At 28.7% G+C, this 20688-nt stretch overlaps 1 protein-coding gene across 10 annotated transcripts in view; it reads left to right on the top strand.

Annotated features, from left to right (window-relative positions):
* Positions 1-20688, top strand: part of LOC121123099 (uncharacterized) — a 325625-nt gene that overhangs the window by 38870 nt on the left and 266067 nt on the right. The window contains exon 4 of one of the 10 annotated variants that reach the window (XM_040718194.2): positions 9307-9433. The exons of the other annotated variants lie outside the window; for them this stretch is intronic. Coding sequence (XP_040574128.1) covers positions 9307-9329 — 23 coding nt within the window. The 3' untranslated portion in view covers positions 9330-9433. Of the gene's footprint in view, positions 1-9306; positions 9434-20688 lie in introns of those variants that run through there. 10 annotated transcript variants of the gene reach the window in all.

The following is a 20688-nucleotide window of genomic DNA, read 5'->3' as shown; positions in this document are numbered from 1 at the left end:
TTAGATACGAGCAGAAGTAGAATTTCTTTGGTAATGAAAATATCTTTGGTATAATTATAATTATATCCTAACAATATATTATAATTAAACCTTAATTATTCAATTTCAGGTCTTTTAATCACATTTTCTCTATATTCACGCTCTCTTTATAAGTTGTATCACTTAGTTCCTTGCCATTATCACACAGCAGACTTTATTTTTACTAAACATAATGGATAATCATGGCTTACTTTTTAAATAAACACAGATGTAGTGTATTTTCCTTTCAGATGTTTTTAATTATTTTCATAAGTTGAGTATTGTATAATTTAAATCAGCTGACTCTACTTATTACGAACTAAAAAAGATATAACAAAGGATTTGATTTTTATATTAATTTATATAAATCAAGGTCCTTAGTTTAGAATTCTTGTCATTTCATACTATGTCATTGATATTTATTTTGATAAATTTATCCATTCGATGTATGTAATAACTAATAACTATTGTTTAAATAATCATTAACAGTTGGCAACTAGTAAAAGACAGAAGACTAGCTTCTTTATGTTTCTTCAAATTTTTCCTTTCCCTTTGACAGCCGAAGCTGCGAGTTGATTAAAAGGTAGTCTTGAACTATTTATGCTATTGTAATTTTGGGAGAGTTCGATCTATATCAAACTTTACGCCTGATTGATTCCTACCTCTAAATATAGCCAGTTAATATCTAACAAAATTTAACAGACTTTTTATCAATATTTTTTAGTGTACTTTGAAAGTCTACAAAAAATAACTTAAGTATTCGTCTTATTAAGTTGGAGGATGTTTTTTGTACCATACCATATACAATTTTTTTCCCCATCTATTATTTAAAAAAAAAAATGATAAATTGTACATCTTAAGCAACCCCAAAAATTGTTTTTTAGGGGGGAGTTGAAAATGTCATTAATGCTATTTAGTGAGTGTAAAAAAGAAAACAAAATAATATATAATCTGTGATTACAACCAATGGATTTATGAGAACCATTTTTTTGCATCTAACATACCCTTGAAATCGATTTATTTGAAACTTAAATCGTTTAAGGTAATCTAACATATTTTATAAAAACATGCCTATCAAATACAAAAACCATTTGATACAGAAATGTAAAAAATAAAATATACATATAATACTTGTTTCATCAATGGTTTAATATAGGTAAAAAACAAAGTAGAATAAATGCATTTCTTTCATAGTGTATTTAAGTCATCCTCATTTTGATAAAACAACCATTTTAACAGTTACTTAAGTATATATATATATATTATGGTTTTATCCTGTATGGAAACCATTATCATTTTTCGATCAAATAACAATCATTGCCTTTTTTTGTGATTAATAAATTTGCATTTTTTATTTTTATCACAATAAAAATATTTTAATATCAATAATAGAATATAGGATTTTCATGTGACGTGATCATTATTGAAGTGGCCATTTTTGGGGCCAAAACAACAAAATTTTATTTGAATAAAAACTTTTTTTTTTCGTATTAAGATTAAACCTGCGTATTTGGATCTCAAAATGTGATTAAAAAGTATGTAAGGTCTGGAACCTTATGGTCTAACAAAATCTATCGCCCTAATCCCTAGTTTTATTATATATCAGACCCTAATAATATGTATAAAAAATAGGTTATTACATCGTTATAAATTCTTATGTCTATAAATTAACTATTATAATGGAAAGAATAATATATTTTAATGGATTTTTAGTACATATTACTTTGATTTAATTACAATATCACGGCTTATCATTGGTGTCAAAAAGTATTCTATTTTAAGTCTTTTTTATTCTTTAAGCTATTTTATACAGTTTTACAAATACTTATTGGAAATTTGTCTATTTTATGATGCAAAAATATCAACTATGAGCTTACAAGATGGCGTTGCCTTCAATTATGATTCAATTTATGCCGTCAATGGAAACGCTCTGTCCCAGAATTACAATTTACCTGCCTATTTCTAAATCCTTACTAAAGAACAAACAGAAAGGATTGTTTTAACCAAATGTGCTACTTATAATTAAACATTTTCAAAGTTCTTTAATAATTCTTCATCAAATCTTGACTTGTTCAGGATATGTTTCTACATGAGTCATCATCAAAAAATCAAACAACTGACATATTTACTGACAAGGATGAAGAAATAATCATAACTTAAAAGATAGTTAATATTCAAACTCTTTTAAAAAAGTTTTACTTGTTTTTAATGATTAAGAAATTAGGGAATGTTGAACTTATCTACTCATTAATTGGTGAATTTTGAAATCAAAAGGAAAGGTAGTTTTAAATTAAAAAATAACAATAGAAAGTAACAGTTCTGCGCAAATTCAAATAATAATTATTGCCTTTAAAAAAGAAAACAAAATACGTATCAAATATAGGTATTGATATAAGTGAGACTGGAGACTGTTGCAACACAGTGCTCGGTAATTTTGCTCTAAAATATTTTCGTTAAGGACATTTGTCTTAAATCATTTCGCCGTAAAATCATTTTTCTTGGATGCATTTTTGGCTTTAATATTTAAATAAAAGAGATTTATGCGTTTTTATTGTTTATTTTTGTTTAAAATTGATATTGCTTTTAATTTTTTTAAATCGAAGAATGTATTTCTTTAACTATAACGCATTAAATGTTTTTTTTTTCCTGTTGCAATAGTTATGAAATTATGCTTTAGCATCATATTATACTTGTTCGTCAATCCAGGTGTCCATTCCATTCGAATCTTTGTCGTGTTTGATTATTTTCTTTTTTTTATTGTTCTAATTTTATTACCTATTTACCTGGTTCGGACTCATTACATAGTACAATTTCAATAGAATGTATGCTTTGAATTTTCGGGCCACAATTCAATCATTTTTCCAAAATAAAACAACAACCCAAAAAAAAAAAATGGAACATCAATTTCATCCCAAAATAAAAAAATAACGATTTATAAACCTCATTTATTTATATACTAAGGTAACATATTCTTGAGACAAAATTGTTGTAAGGTGAAATTGTCTAAGGCAAAATGTCCTTACTCAAAAAAGTACCTCGCACTTTGCATCATTTAACTAGTATAGTAGTAGTATAATTTATCTTATTAAATATGAATCAAGATGCATGTACTTGTATCTTTAAAGTACATGACTTTATACATAATATACAAATTAATTTATGTGTTCTAGTATAAGTATTAAATGTAAAAATAATTCAACACCTTGAATAGTTTTATTAGTTATTCCTTAAAAAATATAATTTAGACTAACTTTCTTCATTTCTAACTCAAATTTTGTTTTTTAATGTTGCAACATTTTTCTTGTGTTCTTCAAATATATGATTTGTGAAAAAACATCTGATTTATATAACCTATTAATAATTTTGTGTCCGTACTTATTTACGAATGAAGACGTCGATCCTATCCAGTTCAGTGTTGGTCCGGTCTAGTTCAGTCCTGCGTATTAGTTCTAAGATCTTATGAAGTCATATTAATAAAATATCAAAAGCGTATTATTGCATGTAGCACTGAGTGTGTATACAGGGTGCACTGTATAGCGTGTTTCCTGATGTATATCATATACATATTTTTATCTCAGAAGTACTAATGTAGATAATTTATCAAATTTCAAAGACGTTTTGTGTATAAAACCAAGCCTGTGTAGCTACGGCTCAGCCAGGCAGTGCTTAGAGACTAAATTACTTCCTGGTTTATGAGTCATAACGTCATATTTTTTCCCCTCAAAATATCATTTTTATTCTTTCATTCTTGAGGAAAGGCCTTTTAAGTTTTGAGTAATTAAGTAATTAAGTCTGGGTGTCCTCATCAAAACCGGCGAGTAACATCTAGTCTAGTTATCTTCTTTTTTATTTTTGAGACAAACCTTGTTCGTTTGTCGACGATTAATAATTCTGGGCAATGCCGGGTACTATAAATAGTAATTAATAAAGTGAAAGTTATTTATACACCACCTTAAAAAATTCTAGTTATTTTATACTTCAAAAATGTTATTTAATCTAATTTTCTTAATTTCTAACTCAAATATAATTTTTTTTCAACTGTTACAATCGTCCCTGACAACTGGTACGATTGCAACATGGGATGGACAACATTCAAATGCAGTTTGTGGAAAAATTAATGACTCGTATTATGTAGTAGTGTTGTGTGAGTACTTATTTAGGGCTGAAAACTACAGTCCTCTCCAGTTCAGTCTTGTATATCGTTCTAAAACTTATAAAGTTCGGTCCCTAGGTCAACTTTATTTCCTCTTTTTTTAATCAGTTCTAGTACTGACAGTCCAAAGCACTGACGGTCTTAAGGACTGACGTCTTAAGGACTGGTTCTAAGACTGTACTCGACCGAATAAATAAGAACTGACACAACACTATTATCCAGCAATTGATTTAAACAATAGCAGACATATGTTGTGTTCAATTTTGGCGTGTCTGAGTCAAATCAGCTACAACTAACTGTGTCTTAAAACAAAGAATCTCCCTTCCTGCAACTTGATCCCTTCCTTTGAGAAGACTAACAATAAATAATAATACATACAATTAATATATTTGGATCAAATATAATAATATATTTATTAAAAAATGTCAAAATGGCTGCATAATAGATTGTAGTGTTATAGTATTTATAATATGAATTGAATTACTAAAATGATTGCACTAACTACATAAATTTTTAACTACTTTTAATAAAACATGTTTTATTGCTGCAAATACCTATGACGTCTAGATATACATAAATTCTAAGCACAATCATTCATTTACAACTTGTTTAAGGTTGTTACATCTGTCCATAAAATATGAAACAACCCATAAAATTTGATTAATAGTGAAAAAAGAAAAAGTGGATGAACAACGACTTTTTAATGGATTTTGTGTATAGTGAGTACACAACACCCACATACCAAATTGATCATGATCTGATTGCAACCTGGGAAATTTGAGCAACAACGACATGCAATTATTATTAAGTGTTACAAGATATATTATTGGTTTTTGGTATTTTTAGGCCGTCAGCACTCAAGCAGTCTAGAGTAATTAAGTCTGCATTACATTGGTGTTTTTAAACCTATGATCTTTTTTTATTTTATTAAATATTCTGAATTATCTTTGAAAGACCATATCGGAGGCAAATAAAGTCTCATAAATCAAATGAATGTTATAAATTATCCTAAACATGGTTGGATATTCCATATTATCCCAGGTTACTGAGTATAAAACTCATATTTTTTTAATTTTCAATCAACAATAATTTATTTAAACAGTTCTTAAATGACATATTTTTGAACATTACGGGGGAAAAAAAAGGCTTAAAAACTCACTACTGAACATCATTTTTTTAAAACACCACTATATAATGAGAACTTGATTAGTTTTAGATAATACATAATAACTAGCTAAAACTTCTGACCCTGTACAACAGTCATTGAGTCTACCTCTAGACAAAAAATAAATAAAAAAAGGTTCCCTTTTCCTCAAACTTTTCTAAAAGATGAAGTTCCTTTCCGACCAACTTATCTAGGCATGTAGGAATCATGTTCTTATTTGAACGTGCGGAGTAGAGAATAAATAAAACTTTTGAAATTATTAGTTCAACTTTGTTGAAGTTTTGTTAGGAAGGGAATGACATCATCAAGCAATCAGTCTTGGAGTTCTATGTTTGAAAACAAAGCCTTTTAAGCCCTTCAGCCATGCCTACCACGTGGCTTACTTTTGGACATTTGTAAAATAAATGAAAAGTGGTTTCTTCCTCCAAAACAAAAAGTGAACAATTTTTCAATTCCTTCGCTTTTAAAGATTGTCTAAGGACCATAATTTATCGAAATATGTTTATGAAACATTTGATTGTACGCATTTATTATGTAAAAAAAAAATAATTTAGGAGTTTCTAATTTTCTTGGTATTTATTCATGATTACTTTTGTATTTAGGCACTAAGTTTGTAAATATATAAGGAGCAAGCATTAAAAATATTATTATTTTATCTTCCTCAAGATTGAATACCCTGTAGAATCTTACTTTTCATGTAATATTTTTTTTAAATAAATAATTAATAAAGAGTTTTTAGAAAACATAAATTTAAAAGTTTCATAATGATTAGTTAAAAAGTATTATGAAAATCAGAGATATTTTTTTTGTAGGTTGAAATAAACTTTTTGTCAAAATTTTATTCAAACTAAATATTGACTGCATAGTATGAAAATGGGCGTTTAGTTTAATACATCATTAATTTATCAGAATTTAGAATTTTGATTTTAATAAAATGCGAGGCCATTTATGTTTATTTATTTTTTCATAATTTCAAGATTAGAAAAGGAAAAAAACAGTTGGTTTCCATTCTTTTTTTTGTTCATTCTTAAGTAGGGAATGTTTAACGTCTGGCACGGCTTGTCTTCAGATGCACGGTGGTAGTATAGTGCCAAAACTCAATAGAATTTTAAACGATTATTATGACTAAAAAACAATATAAATATGAAAAATCCAAGCTCCAAGCAAAGTTTATACCACAAGTGATGCCACAAAGTAATTTGATTTTCTTTTTTTTTTTGGCAGAAATTATATTTCCTCTTAGCGTTTAAAATTTAAAATCTTGCCACATTATGATTGAACACACACTAGTGTCTATTATTATATATCAAACAGTCCCTATTTTTGGTGTAATTAAAAAAAATGAATAATAAATATGTTAAAATATAATTTTACATTGTTGTCCTTGCACTAATGCTATTATCAATGTTGAATGTCAATGTTCTATAGCGATACCCAATACCTTTTCTCTCTCCAAATAATATATAGGTAGCCGTTGTTAACATAGGGTTTAATTTATCTCAAAGAAATTTGAGCCTTAAAATATAATTTGTCTAAAATATGATTAAAATTTGTGATATTATTTACTCTTTTATATAATTTGTTTAAGTGTTTCATCCAGACAAATTCATTATTGATCTTTTTGTATTCCCACTTTATTGGAACAAAAATTATTTAAACATGATTGCTAGGCCATAGGAAATTTTCTAACCTTATGTGCTTTTGATTGAATACTTTGCCCAATTATTGCATTTTTTGTGCAAATATTTTACATATTACCTATTTATATTTCTGAAATATATGTATGCTTATTGAAGTTATAAAATCGGTAATTTTCTAGGCCAATTTTTATTTCAAAATGCAAAATAAATATTGTATATCTAATGATATAATATATCACCTCAGGGTATTCTCTCGGGATTGCGTTTTTCCGGGATATCTCGAAGTTATACCCACATGGGAAATTCCCGGGAAATCCTGCATAACATTTTTCTAATAATGTGTGTTGACTTTTAACCCTGATTGTGTAATTTAAAATCATACAACCCATTGCTCGATCAAAAATTAGCTGAGTTATCACTTACTATTTATGGTTTTTTTTGCGAGTTATATCGGGTTCCGTAGCTCAAAAAAGGAGCTTTAAAAACAAAACAATCCGTGCAGTATTATTGATACTGATAAAAAATAAATGTGAATTTCCAGAAATTCCGTCATTAAAAAATGGGGTTCCCGGTATCCCAACTATATATATTTTCCCGGATAATGTGGAACCCTAATATCAACAATTCAAATTTCCGTTAGTAATTTTTTTTGAATTTAATTGCATCAATTTTATTTTATTTTTGAATTCCATCAATTTGAAATGGAATGTTTTATTGTTACTTTTCCAGAAATATTTTTGTGCAAAATTAATTGCACTGTAAATTGCATGTAGATACATATATCAAGTTTAAGGTATGTAGAAAAATATTAAAATCATAGGTCATGTACATATTTGCACGTCTTAAATGATTAATTCAGATCTTATGCCCGTATGTTACTCCATACATACTTGTGTTGTGTCGACTCGAACATTTATGGGCTTGATTAAATTAGTGAGTCGTTTTTCTAATTCGAAATAACCCGAATTGATTTCATATTGTATTGAGTAGGATTGATTTTTATTGCTAAACCACATAAAATCATTTTTTTTGCGCTCTCCTTTAAGGGTGTTAATACATCTATTATCCGTGTACACGGAATACGTGTAAATATAAGGGCGTTCGCAGGGGGTGAGCTGTAGCCTCCCCCTAAAAAAAGAAAAGGAATTTTTCACATTATTAAAAAAAATTTAATATATGAATTATTTTTTCAAAAATTAATTTAATTTTTCAAATTTTTTTGTGAATAACTAGATTTTTGAAAAAAAAATTCCAATTTTTTTTTATTTGATATTTAATTTTTGAATTTTTTTTCCAAAAAATTATATATTTTGTAAATAGCTGTAGATTTTGGATTTTCTTTAATTGTTCCTTCAATTGGTTAGTATTGTTGCACTGATTAAGTATAGGTAATCATTATAGTATTACAATTACTCCAATTAACCTAGGAATCTTGTGTGAAGTCCATATACATAAAGTATATTTCTTCCTGTAGGAATCACTTGGGCGTGAACTTACGAATTTTTTGAGAACAGTTGTAAATTTTTTGAAATTGTTTTCCAAAAAAATTAATATTTCAATTTATTTTCTTCAAAATTTTACAATTATTTGCTATGAACTTTGCATATCCAAAGCTCAACAACTCTCCCTTTCAAAAGGATAGGCTTTGGAATCACAGTTTCTAATGAGGTTGAGGTTCCTCTAATCTCTGAGGATATAGGCTAGACATATTAGTTATGAAAATCGTGTGTATAATAGGCATGTTTAAAAAAAAAAAAAAAGAAAAAAAAAAAAAAAAAAAAAAATCAATATGACACCCTGAGAATTTGAAGAATGTTTTGGAGGAGATCAGCTACAATCAGCTGTGACAAGGGGAAGAGGTGTAGAAACAAATAAACTAGAACATTGGCAAAAATTCGATGTTTATCCCCAACAAGGACTTACAATTGTTACTCCGTAACACATCTTCCGGGTTAATCTCCAATTTTTATGAACGTTCAATCATAAATTTTAAATATAATAAATAAGGAAGTTCACTACTTAGGATTGTCATAATAATAACAACTGTCTAGGAAAAAAAATCATTTTTAAGATTACGAATTTAAAAAAAAACGGCCCAGCTAAACAATTCAAACTATTTACATCCATAGACATATTCCACAGTTAAGAAAAGTACTAGCTTACTAGTCTTCAGAAAAAAATAATCGCGGAAACAATAATTTAAATGTAGTTAAGTAATATTTTTGGTAGTGCCATATAATTTATCCCGAGTGTGTTGTCCATTGAGCTACGTCGCTCCATAAATATATTTTTTTTACTGAAATGCCATTTTTTCGGTTTCTAATATATAGACCCAAATCGATCGTTAATGTAGTCCTTTCAGATGAAGCAATCGACTCGAGTTGGAAATATAATATTAAATACACATTTCAACAGTCATCCTACCTCAAAATCTAAATTTATTCTGGGATTTCCCTTTTCCGGGGAAACTGTCATTGATTTCTTTTAAATTTCAAAATCCCAAGAAATATCGATATTCCGTTGGTAAATAATAAGTATTATGAAATTTATGTATTTATTTTTATTCTTTGACAAGAAATAATAGATTTTAAGAAGATAGTCCTACTCAAATAAATTCCCTTGTATTCTAAATTATCACTTTCTTCTTTTTATCATGAATAGGGAATGGATTGTATTTTAGAGCCCGTGATTGCTGCTTGAATACTTTGTAAACAGTTATTGAATTTTTGATGAATCCGGGAGTTGTATAATTGTAAAATATACAACCCTACCTGAGGGCTATAAAAGTCTACTCGCGAACTCTAAAATATACATAATTGAATTTAGGATTTTTTGTAGGTGTTAAAACCTGAGCCATCCCGGAAAAAAGGGAGAGATACTCTAATTTATACCTATGAGGATAATAGAAAGTAAAATTTGCTAAAACTTTTGGCCGTAAATATACACAATATGTAGAATCGTTTATTTATTTTCTCTCTCTCTAAATAATACATATAATAAATTCATACCAACACATAAATAACATAGATTTGAAAAGTTTTTAATAGTTATTATTATGCAAGGGAAAAAAACTTTTGTTTTAATTGAATGAAAAAAAGTTATAGTTTTATTTCTAAGGAGACACAAGTTTGTTCATGTATTATATATAGTCATATTTTTAAAGGTTTTTTATACAGTGATATTTCTTTAAAGAATATGACAACTATCGTAAATATAACCATAAAATATTTTTAGTATATCAATTTACATTATTAAAATTAAAGTATCTTCATGGGGAGTGAAGTTTCGTGAGTTTGTCCTTTCACATCGTTGCTGACCAAATATAGCTAGGCATAAGTATGTTTTATTAACTCAAAAATTATGTATTTAAAAAATGTAAATTAAAAAAAAAAGAGTTCTACTACGGAATTTTATCGAAATAGTCCATGATTTAACATCAAAATGGAAACAATGCCATTTTTGGTAAAAAATAACAAACAAAACATATTTACTAACAATTCCATATTTCTCTTATTTATAGGGTGCAACCTCTATTTAACAACCAATTCCATTTTTCATTACGGATTTTTCGTAAACTAATCACCCAATTTTAACAATAACCAATGGCAAATTAAAGCTGACTCATTTTATCATTATTATTATTGAATATAATCACCATTGGCGTCTATAACAGCCTCGACTCGAAAGTCTTGATGATAGTCTCCTTTGTCATATTTCGTTCCTCCTCCCGGATCTTGGACATCAACTCGGATTTTGTGTAGTAGGAGGATCTGTTGGTACGTCGTTCTACTGTGCCTTCCAGCTCAACGTTTTCTTGAATAAAATTTTATCTGCTTCTCTTTAAATACATCAAATTGACTCATAGCCAACCAACTGCCGTTTTGGTGTTTGATCTTTTAATCTTGGCAAAATTTTGCAATCTCAAAATTGTCACGTCCGTCGTGGATCGCAACATGGATACTCTGCCTTCTCCACGAGTGTGGAATAAATACTTTGTTGATCTATGCTGTTTTTATTAAACTGACACCAAACATTTCTGGCTAGCCGGCAAAACAATAAGCAACGCCATACTGTGCAACAGTTGCATGCACTCAAATTTTGTTGATATACAACGGCCGCACACTTTATGTATCTAAAACCATCGAACTATGTTCAGGTGTCCTAATATCAAAGGGAAAAAAAACATGCTCCAGGTCACAAGAGTGTTATTTGTTCTGAAATTTAAAAAAACACACATTTAACAAAGTTTTTTCTCACTTGAGACCTGGTAAAAAATGGACTGAAAAGTATCCTGAAATCCATGATGATTATGTTGAAATAAGTTAAAACCGTACATAATATTTTTTGATTAGAGGAAATTTAACCGTACAGAATATTTGTAGATGTTTCTTTTAAAAACAAATTAAGTGTAATTCATTACATATTTCCTTTCTTTTTTTATTATAAAGAATTAATTATTTTTTATATTGATACTCATAGTGAAGAAGAGTTTTACTTTCCTTTGAAAATAATCAATTCTCACATAGCAGATACTTTAAAATATCTTGTATAGCGAAAAAACCCAATTCGAGATAGATTTTCATTGGCTTCAAATGAAATCTGAGGAAATTTGAACTGTACTCGATGGAAATATTCAAGGACTTGGACTTGTGTCCAAAGATTGAGACTCAATTTGACTCACAGTATAAATGTTTATTTTTATTTTTGAATGACTCTCTGATAATTATCGCTCATCTAATCAAAATGAATAAAAAATCAGCTGATGGCTTACAAGAGAAGATAGAGGAAATTTTAAAAAATTGAATTATATTTTGGCGAACTTTCACATTTGATACTGTTAATTGTTTAAGAATTTCTGATATAGTAAAGGAGGAAGCTCAAAGGAAAAGAATGAAATTCAACCAAACACAAAAACCCTCAAAAGTTAAAAATATAATTTGTTATGTTAAGGTTTTTACTACGGCTCCTATTTTTCCTTCTGAAATAATATTCAGCTGCACTAAAAATAATGTTAAGGAGAACAAAGCTCCTGGTCCTGATGAAATAAGAGGAAAAGTTTATAGTCTCTGTTTAAAGATGAGATTGTTCCATATTTACTATGTGTCGGTAAATCTATGAAAAGATACGGAAACTTCCTATATCAATCATAGAGGAAAGAATTGTATTAATTCCGAAAAAGGGAGATGGAACTGACATTGGTCACTGTAGGCCAATAATAGTGCTAAATGAGACATATCGAATTTTATCTGGAGTAATTGCAGATCAAATTCAGCCAATATTGCATAAGAAGATTGTTACACATAAGAAAGGTTTCTTAAAAGGAAGAAAGAAGTCGTCAGATGGCTCTCGAAATATCCAAAATGCAATTAATTCTATAAAAAGTACGAAAAATTATGGCGCGCTAATCGCCGTTGATTATCGTAAGGCATTTGATACAGTAAATCTTGATCACATTCTCCATACTACGAAGAAATTTATTCCCAAGCGTTTTTAGAACCCTGTTGGATCTTTACTTTTTAATGGAACCCTACAATTAATATAGACGGAGAAAAAAGCAATCCGATAATGTTAAATAGAAGCTGTCGTCAATGATGTCCGACTGCTCTTCCATTGTTTGTTATGGCCATAGAAGAATTATCCATATAAATTAAGCTAATTTATGGTACATTTGGTACTTTATTTGATGACAAACTCCATATAATTGATCTCTACACCAACGATATTATAATTTGTAATTATATGGCACGAGGATCCTGTCTTTGATTCTACGTCAACATCGTGTGACAAAATGCATGCAAAATATATTTATTCAAGAGTTTGGAAAATCCTATATTAGAGTTAATTCAATGCAATTCCTCCTAGCAATTTCATATTTTATGTTTTGTATATATCTGTATATATGAATAAAGATTTAAAAAAAAAAATCAAAACGTAAACTCCGACTTAAAGAGTCGACACTACTTTTCTCTAAGACTCACTGTACTATCAATAAGTATTGAATATCAATCTAAACAAGTTTTTGATATTAATTTATGAAGAAATAGTATATATAATATTATGTAGGTGCAAATAACTAACTTGTAGACTTGCTGAAATTTCAGGGTGAGTGCGAGTCTGACATGAAGTTTAAGATAAAGTTCGGAGTCTGAAAGGAATTTCAAGTACGATTTCCGAATCCGGCAAGTCACACACTTGGATAGATAGATGTATATTGTAATCTGTCTATCCATCTTGATGAACATTGCGACAAAACGATCAAAAAACATACTCTGGAAAGTGGTCCACATACCAAAGTACATGAGTAATATAAACTAAATTAATATAGTTTTGGTTTTCATAAAAACTGGAAGTAACAAAACATTTTCTTATGCAATTATCCTATATTTACATATAGGATAATTGCATAAGAAAAACAATAAACAAGTATTTACATAACCCAGTTTGCTCTTAAGAAAAGGATTGTATTCAGAAGATCCTCCCTCATTGAAGCCCTTTTGTCACTTAAAATTAATTTCATAACAGAGAACAATCGTTCGACACTCACATGTGACGATGAAGGCTGTTTTTCCTCGGAGTTGGGGCTCATTCTCGACATTGATGATTGCATTTTTCAATGCTATTTTTCTTGAATTAGGATGAAATGTTTGACGAGTCTTTAGTGCCAAGCTTACGGGCCCTTAATAAACTTTTATCAATAGAAAGAAGGACTTTGAACTTGCATTAAATTTAAACGTCTCAATTAGTAATAAAACAAATCAAATCCGCGATTCCACGAGTCTGAGTCTACAGCCCTTATAATTAAGTTCTGAGATCGTTCTACGAGTATATTTGAGAAATAAAATTTGTTAGATACAAATTCAAGCAACTTCCGTTTAAGGAGTCATATTTTGATGAAGTTTATTTGAGCCATTTTATAAGATACTTTTGAGTGTCAATCTATATATTTTTTTAAAAATTGATAAAATAACCTATATTTTGTGTACAATACATATTTGCAGATTTTAAAATATTGTATTTAACGTTTCTCATTGGTCAAAAAATCAAAAATAACCTAGAGGTCGTAAAATAACCTTATAGGCATTGAAAGACCGGTGATCCATAACATCGCCCACATCCTCGTATATTTACATATTAACATACCATTTCTGTAAATGTATACATCCATTCAATGCAACTATAAAATTAAGTCCAAGAAATCCTTATCTTAATGAATCCCAAAGAAATAAGGAATATCTAATAAATGAACACACATAGACACATAAATAGGTAGAAGACTCCCACGAAAAAACACAACAACTTTGAAATGATGAACGGATATTACAAATAAATAAATATTAGTGTTGGATTCACATCATAACTATAAAGTTCGAGCTTTTGAGTATTGTGTCAAATTGAGCTCAAATAAAGACATCAAGCTAAGAAATATATTTTTTGATTGAATAGATAAAATCTAAATTCAACAATTAAGTGAATTTGACTACCTCCATAAGGCAGTCAGTTATTACCTATTAATTAGATAATATACGAAATTTAAGGAGATATTATATTAATAACTACTCAAAAGCATCGTGCACAATAGGGATCTTTAAACTTTCAAGCCTTCAGATCAATGATTAATAACTCGTGTAATTTACATTAGTCAAAACTGTGTTATTTTTCCTTCCCTAAAACTTACCTGCAGAAAGTTCACTTCATAATTTTTTTCGAAATTATGGGTCATATTGAGCAGATTGGGGGTCATATTTGGACCACTTTTGGAGATCCCTTATCTACAACAGCTTATTATGAAAGTTAAAAATGAGGGCAATGGTTTTTTTTGTAAAATTATCAAAGCAAAAAAACTAGGCGCAAATTAGACAAAAAAAATCATCCACCCAAAAATAGGACAACAAAGCTGATAAGCAATTGCTCAATAATAATGTAGAAACAACTTGAGATTACATTAATTTATTGAAGGATTTTGATCATTCGAATATTTTAAATAAATTTGGCGGCGAGTTCAAGTAATTTTCAAAAAAATGTCTCCTTTAGTGAAGTCGAGTTTGAGTAATACTGAATACAGCACTAATAAATGTTTATTAACGAAATATTATTAAGATTGTTTTTGAATCTTCTTTACTTACTTAGTTATAAATAAATACATCATTCTGAAAGGGTTGAATTAATACTTATAATCCATATTTGGAAAGTCTTGAAAAAATATAGAAACAGATATAGACATGGCAAGAATGAAGTAAATACATTTGTTTTCTTACCCCTCCCAGATGTACATATATGACGCATACTGTTACGGCCTTACATGACTAATTATTCTTTAATTTAAGTGCATATACCCATATAATAGGCAAACATAGATATTTATAAATATCTTCTTCTTCCATTAATTTTCTTCACTTCTGAGTCCCTGAAAATAATTATAATTTCTAAGCTTTTCTCATCTGTTCCTTAACAAAATCTTTATTATATAATGTTATTAGATAAATATTTATGCTTATTATATCCAATATTTTCATTTTATCCCTCTTTAAATCATACTTTTTGAAAACATATATGAGGGATCCCCAAATATATTTTGACCTGAACATGATAATGGCATGTCTCTCTCCGCCAAAATTAGGGAATATTTGTGGTGGTTCGTGATTTCCTAAGATTATTACCTTGATTTTGATAGTCATTTTTTATTCTTTTGTATTCAACTTGTTTTAATATCGTTGGTTTGTAATAATTTAATTCGTGAGTGTTTCGACTTTTATGGGTTGTTTGAAGAGAGCAGTTTCATATTTTTTGAAATGTATTTACCACAAAAAGAGAAAAAGACGCTAAATTGTATGGTTAGCTAGATTTGAAAAAAATTAGGTATCTGATCTCAAGGCGAGTTTGAAATCATTGATCAAAGTCGAAATTTCTTAAATATTTTTATTGAGTTCAGTTGTAGTAAGTACTCAGATTTATTTCGAGTTCATTTTAAGTTCTTAAATTTTATTTAATGATTTGAGCCAAAGGCTTTTTCTGAGTTCAGTATAAAATAGTAATAATAAATTAAAGATAATGGCCATAATCAAGTTTCAAATGTTATTTTGTATTGTTAATTTGAAAGTTATTAACCATAATAGGGAGAAAGATCCTGTATGGCAAGGTTAAGTAGATTTAAAAGACTTGGACATTGGGACAAGACTCGAATTTCAAGTATTTGCTCAAAGTCCTTAACCATTTTTATTGATCCCAGTTAGAGTCTTGAGTTTTCCTTTGAGTTCATTTTAAGTCCATCTTGTTGTACTTGTTGATATAAATTTAATGGCTTTTAATATCAGTATAAATTAGTTATTTTAGATTAAATGTTATGGCCACATCCAAGTCACAATTGTTACGTAACATTACTTATATTGTGTTACTTATTTGGACACGATGGCTTTTTTTTCATATAAAAAGTAGATACTTTGAAAGTAATATTACTTTAAAGCTAGTAAAAAAAATTGAAATGACTGTGAGAAAATTTGTTTTATAATTAGTAATTACTATTTAACAAAATCTTAAATATATTTTAAACTTTTGAAAACAAATTATTGAAATTTTTTGCCATTTTGAAAATGTTGATATTATTTAACCTCCATGGAAACTCAATGAGTCAATGTGGATAGGTCTTTTTTTTTTGTTCAAATTAGGTGCAATATTAATAAAATTATATTATGGTTGGATCTATCATTATAGCCTAGAAGATAAAAAATGAAATAGACTTAGAAGATAGAGTCTGACATTAATTAGATTTCTTCTATTCTCACAAAAATCTTACATAAACGATTGACAAATAACAATGGATTAAATACTACCCTTCAAAAAATATACATATACGTATAATTATAAAATGTAGGGACTTGCTCTGCGGAAATACAAAATATATCATAAAATAATTCTCCAATGTTTTTATGCACTTATATAAAATATGATATTAATAAATTTATTTTAAAAAATTGAACAATTGCTATTAAAACTAAAAATAATAACAACTACATAAATAAGTATAAAAAATATAAACAAGTTCATCTTATGTAAAATATCAAATGAACACAAAAAACTCTTGTATACAGCATCTTGACCAATTGAAATATCATTCAAGTTAATTTATTGACGTAAACATAAAAACAAATAATATCATAACTTGTAATAGAAAAAAAATTAAATAAACCCACAATTTATTATAACGTAAAGTTACACCATTTCTTAAACTGGTTTTATTATTATCGATGCATACCTAAATATGTAGGCTATAGGTATCTTAATAGACTCTTGTATCATGAGATTTCTTATCCTATATTAATGCTTAATTCATGACAATAATATACATAATTTATTACATATATGTGGAAAACTGTTTTTATTCTTAATTTAAAAAAACTCTCTGCGAGTTACTTAAATGGTCAATATAAACAAAAAAAACCTCCTTATGATATAAAATACAAATTACCTAGCAAACATTTTGTTGGCATATAATCAGCTATCTGTAAATACAAAAAAACAAACAAAAACACAACTATTTGGCTATGACTTAGCATATTTTTACAACGTTTTGACAGATATACCTAGATCAGCGTTATTTAGCAATGTGTTGATTCTTATTTGTACCTATTGGGGTTCTTGGGGGTTCTAAGATAAATCGAGACTAACTTCGAACGTCGTTATCTTGCTTAAATGAAGAGCTAGAGAGTTGAAACTCATTGCCAAAGTAAAGGTATAATTATAACTCAATGCATGTACATTCAGTCTGAATAGCAGCTTCTACAGGACGATCGAAGACGAAGTAAGTACTGATGAATAGTGTAGACTTAAGGTCAGTTATCTCACGCCTGATTGAGGCCTTAAGCTTGTCCGTATTAATATTTCTGACTTGAAATCCTTTGTCTCCGAGTATTTTCACAAAAATAGTTGCAGGTTTTCAATTTGATGCTTTTGGTGGCCATTGCTGAACATCTTGATGCAATTTGAAATTGTTTTAGCAGGTTGACATTGCACTGCTCGTTTGGCTTTCAACTCGAAGATGCCGCTTTATCAGTGCATTAGTTTGCTCACGAGAAGTGTTGTGTGGGACCTTATTTATTCGATCCAGTTCAGTGCAGTCTTAGAACCGGTCCTATCAGTCCTCCGGTTCCAGTCCTTAGAACTGATTATATAAAGAAGATATTAAGTTGAGTAACGTAATCAAGGACGGAACTTTATAAGTTTTTAGAACTGATAGGCAGGACTCAATTGGACAGGGCCGAGACTGAACTGGAAGGAACAACAGTCTTCAGTCCTAGACAACAACAGACAAAACACTACTCACGGGATTGATAATGGTATACACGCCCAAATTCCTCTTCTTGGCGAGCATAGTCTTTGTGTCACGCTTAGCCTTTAGCCTGAATGAAAACAAAATTGAACGATTCAGGGAAAAAATCATTAAACGGTGTTCATGAAACAGTTCACTTGTTGACCCCTTTTTGCATTGTTCCTCCAAAGACATATTTTACCCCAGAAACAAACCCCAAACCAAAGGGCGAAATAACAACCACATTATTATTTTTTATTTCAATTTATTGACTATGAGAATACTTTTTTGTCCGATAGGGTCGCTGAGAAAATCACCAACAATGCAACTTCCATGGATTAAAAAAAGTGCATACTTCACGAGGAAAAATGATTAAGGACGTTATCTTTGATATCTCAAGATTGGCATCTTGCTACGAAAAAAGTGTAGTCAAGATTGATAAGTTAATTGTTGTTTCGTTTATAAAGAATGAACTGCAAAAAAGTACGGAACTAAATTACGGAATGAGCGCCTGAACCGAATTTTTCAATAATGAACGGAAAAAGTGTGAACAAAAGTAATAGTGAATAGTTTTTGCTCAGAGTTTCAACACTAGCTAGTAGATACCTATCAATTAGTGTTAAATTCGTCTTGCTTTGTTCCTTTTTTTACATTTTGTCTCATCTGTATTTATTCACGAAAAAAGAGGACTTATTTTAGTTTCGTAATGTAAAAAAAAACCTTCGTTTAAGAATATATTTCGTCTAGTTATAGCTGACAAGTTAACACTGACATCAATAAACTACTTTTCAAAATCTCGTCATACTTTAGTGTTTACCGTAGTGTTAAGCATTGAAATGTGCGTTGGGGAGTTAACAATTAAGGGAAAATGTGGACCCATAAAATGCAACAAGTAATATTAAAAACCTGATATTTACCAAATATAACAAAATATATAAATAATTTACAATTCAGTGAATACATTTAATAATGTACGTATTTATTTTTCCTCAATATGGTAGATCTCTCTCTACAAAAAGTAAATTACGACTTACTCTTTTCATTAATGTGCCAAGTTCCTTATAGACATACTATGTACAGTAGGGTAACCATTTTGTAAGAATATTATAGCCCTAAACTTTTTTTAACTACATTTATAATAAATTTAAATTTAACATAATTTTAAATTAATTTGAGCAAAAAATGCCACGCATAAAGTTATTTTAAACTAATGTCATTAGAAGGACATTTTTGCTACTTTTTTTATTTATATTATTGGTTCGAACTTTATTGTTGTAACTCGATCGGATTAATTATATAGCTAGGAGAAGAAGAAAAAATGAAAATAATTCCAATATGATTGACTCATCATTCAGCAGTCTTTGATTAATGAATTTTATAGTCAGTCCTGTTTTTATTTGATTTTGAATTCTCATTCAGGCACTCCATCATTTTTTGGGTTTTTAAATATTATTCCAAATAGAAGAGTTCCTTAAAATACCACGTGATAGTGATATAAAATTACGACAATTGTACAAAGTTCATATGAGTTGAACAACAGGAATTTGTCATCATAAATTATGTTTTTCAAAACAACAGGTTGCATGAGCTTGTGCTCCTCCAAACAGTATCACAACTCATTGAATATTCTTTTTTTATTATTATTTATTAATTATTTTCCTTTTTTCTTCTTCAATTTTTATCAGCTTTCTACTAACTATCAGTAAGATATCGTAACCCACTCTTGGGTTGAGACCCACCAATTGAGAAACGTTGCTTCTGAGAATAGTAATAATATTTTGTATCTATAAAAAAATTAGATTTATACATTACATATGCATAGACACCAAGGGCAGAGCGCGGTTTGGGCTTACCCAATATTCGTACAGGCAACTTTTTTTTTATCATACTACCCAATTAAAAAATAAATTTCTTTACGGGGGCAAAAAAAAAAAAATGAAAAGACATCGCGCTTAAATATCACTCTTATTTTATCAATAAATTCATATCAATGATCTTTAAAGAAATTTATGTGTAACGTTTTTTAATACTGTGCTCAAATTAAAATAATTAATGTCATACTAATATCAAAAATCATTATACTGTTCTATTGAAATTTAATTTTAGAAAAAAAACCCCCAAAAATGATAACCCTAATAATGTACATATATAACCATTATTATAATCTTTGAAACCTGCTTATTAGATAGATTCATTCCTATGTATATAGATACATAGGTATATAAAATTACCTTCCATTTGTTTATTGAATTGGGAGTTCTTCCATACTTGCATATTTAATAGATATACTTATGTATGTCCATAAAAGATAAAAGGCATTTTTTCCATAGAAAAAGTGCTTAATTGCGTAAAAAAATGCCCTATAATTAAACAAATTTATTGGTATTAGAGTTTCTTATTTCCTGAGATC

Source organism: Lepeophtheirus salmonis, chromosome 8 (assembly GCF_016086655.4).
Source record: "Lepeophtheirus salmonis chromosome 8, UVic_Lsal_1.4, whole genome shotgun sequence".
Taxonomy (NCBI): domain Eukaryota; kingdom Metazoa; phylum Arthropoda; class Copepoda; order Siphonostomatoida; family Caligidae; genus Lepeophtheirus; species Lepeophtheirus salmonis.
Note: the sequence above shows the minus strand (reverse complement) of the source record. Positions and strands in the feature narration are given on the sequence as shown.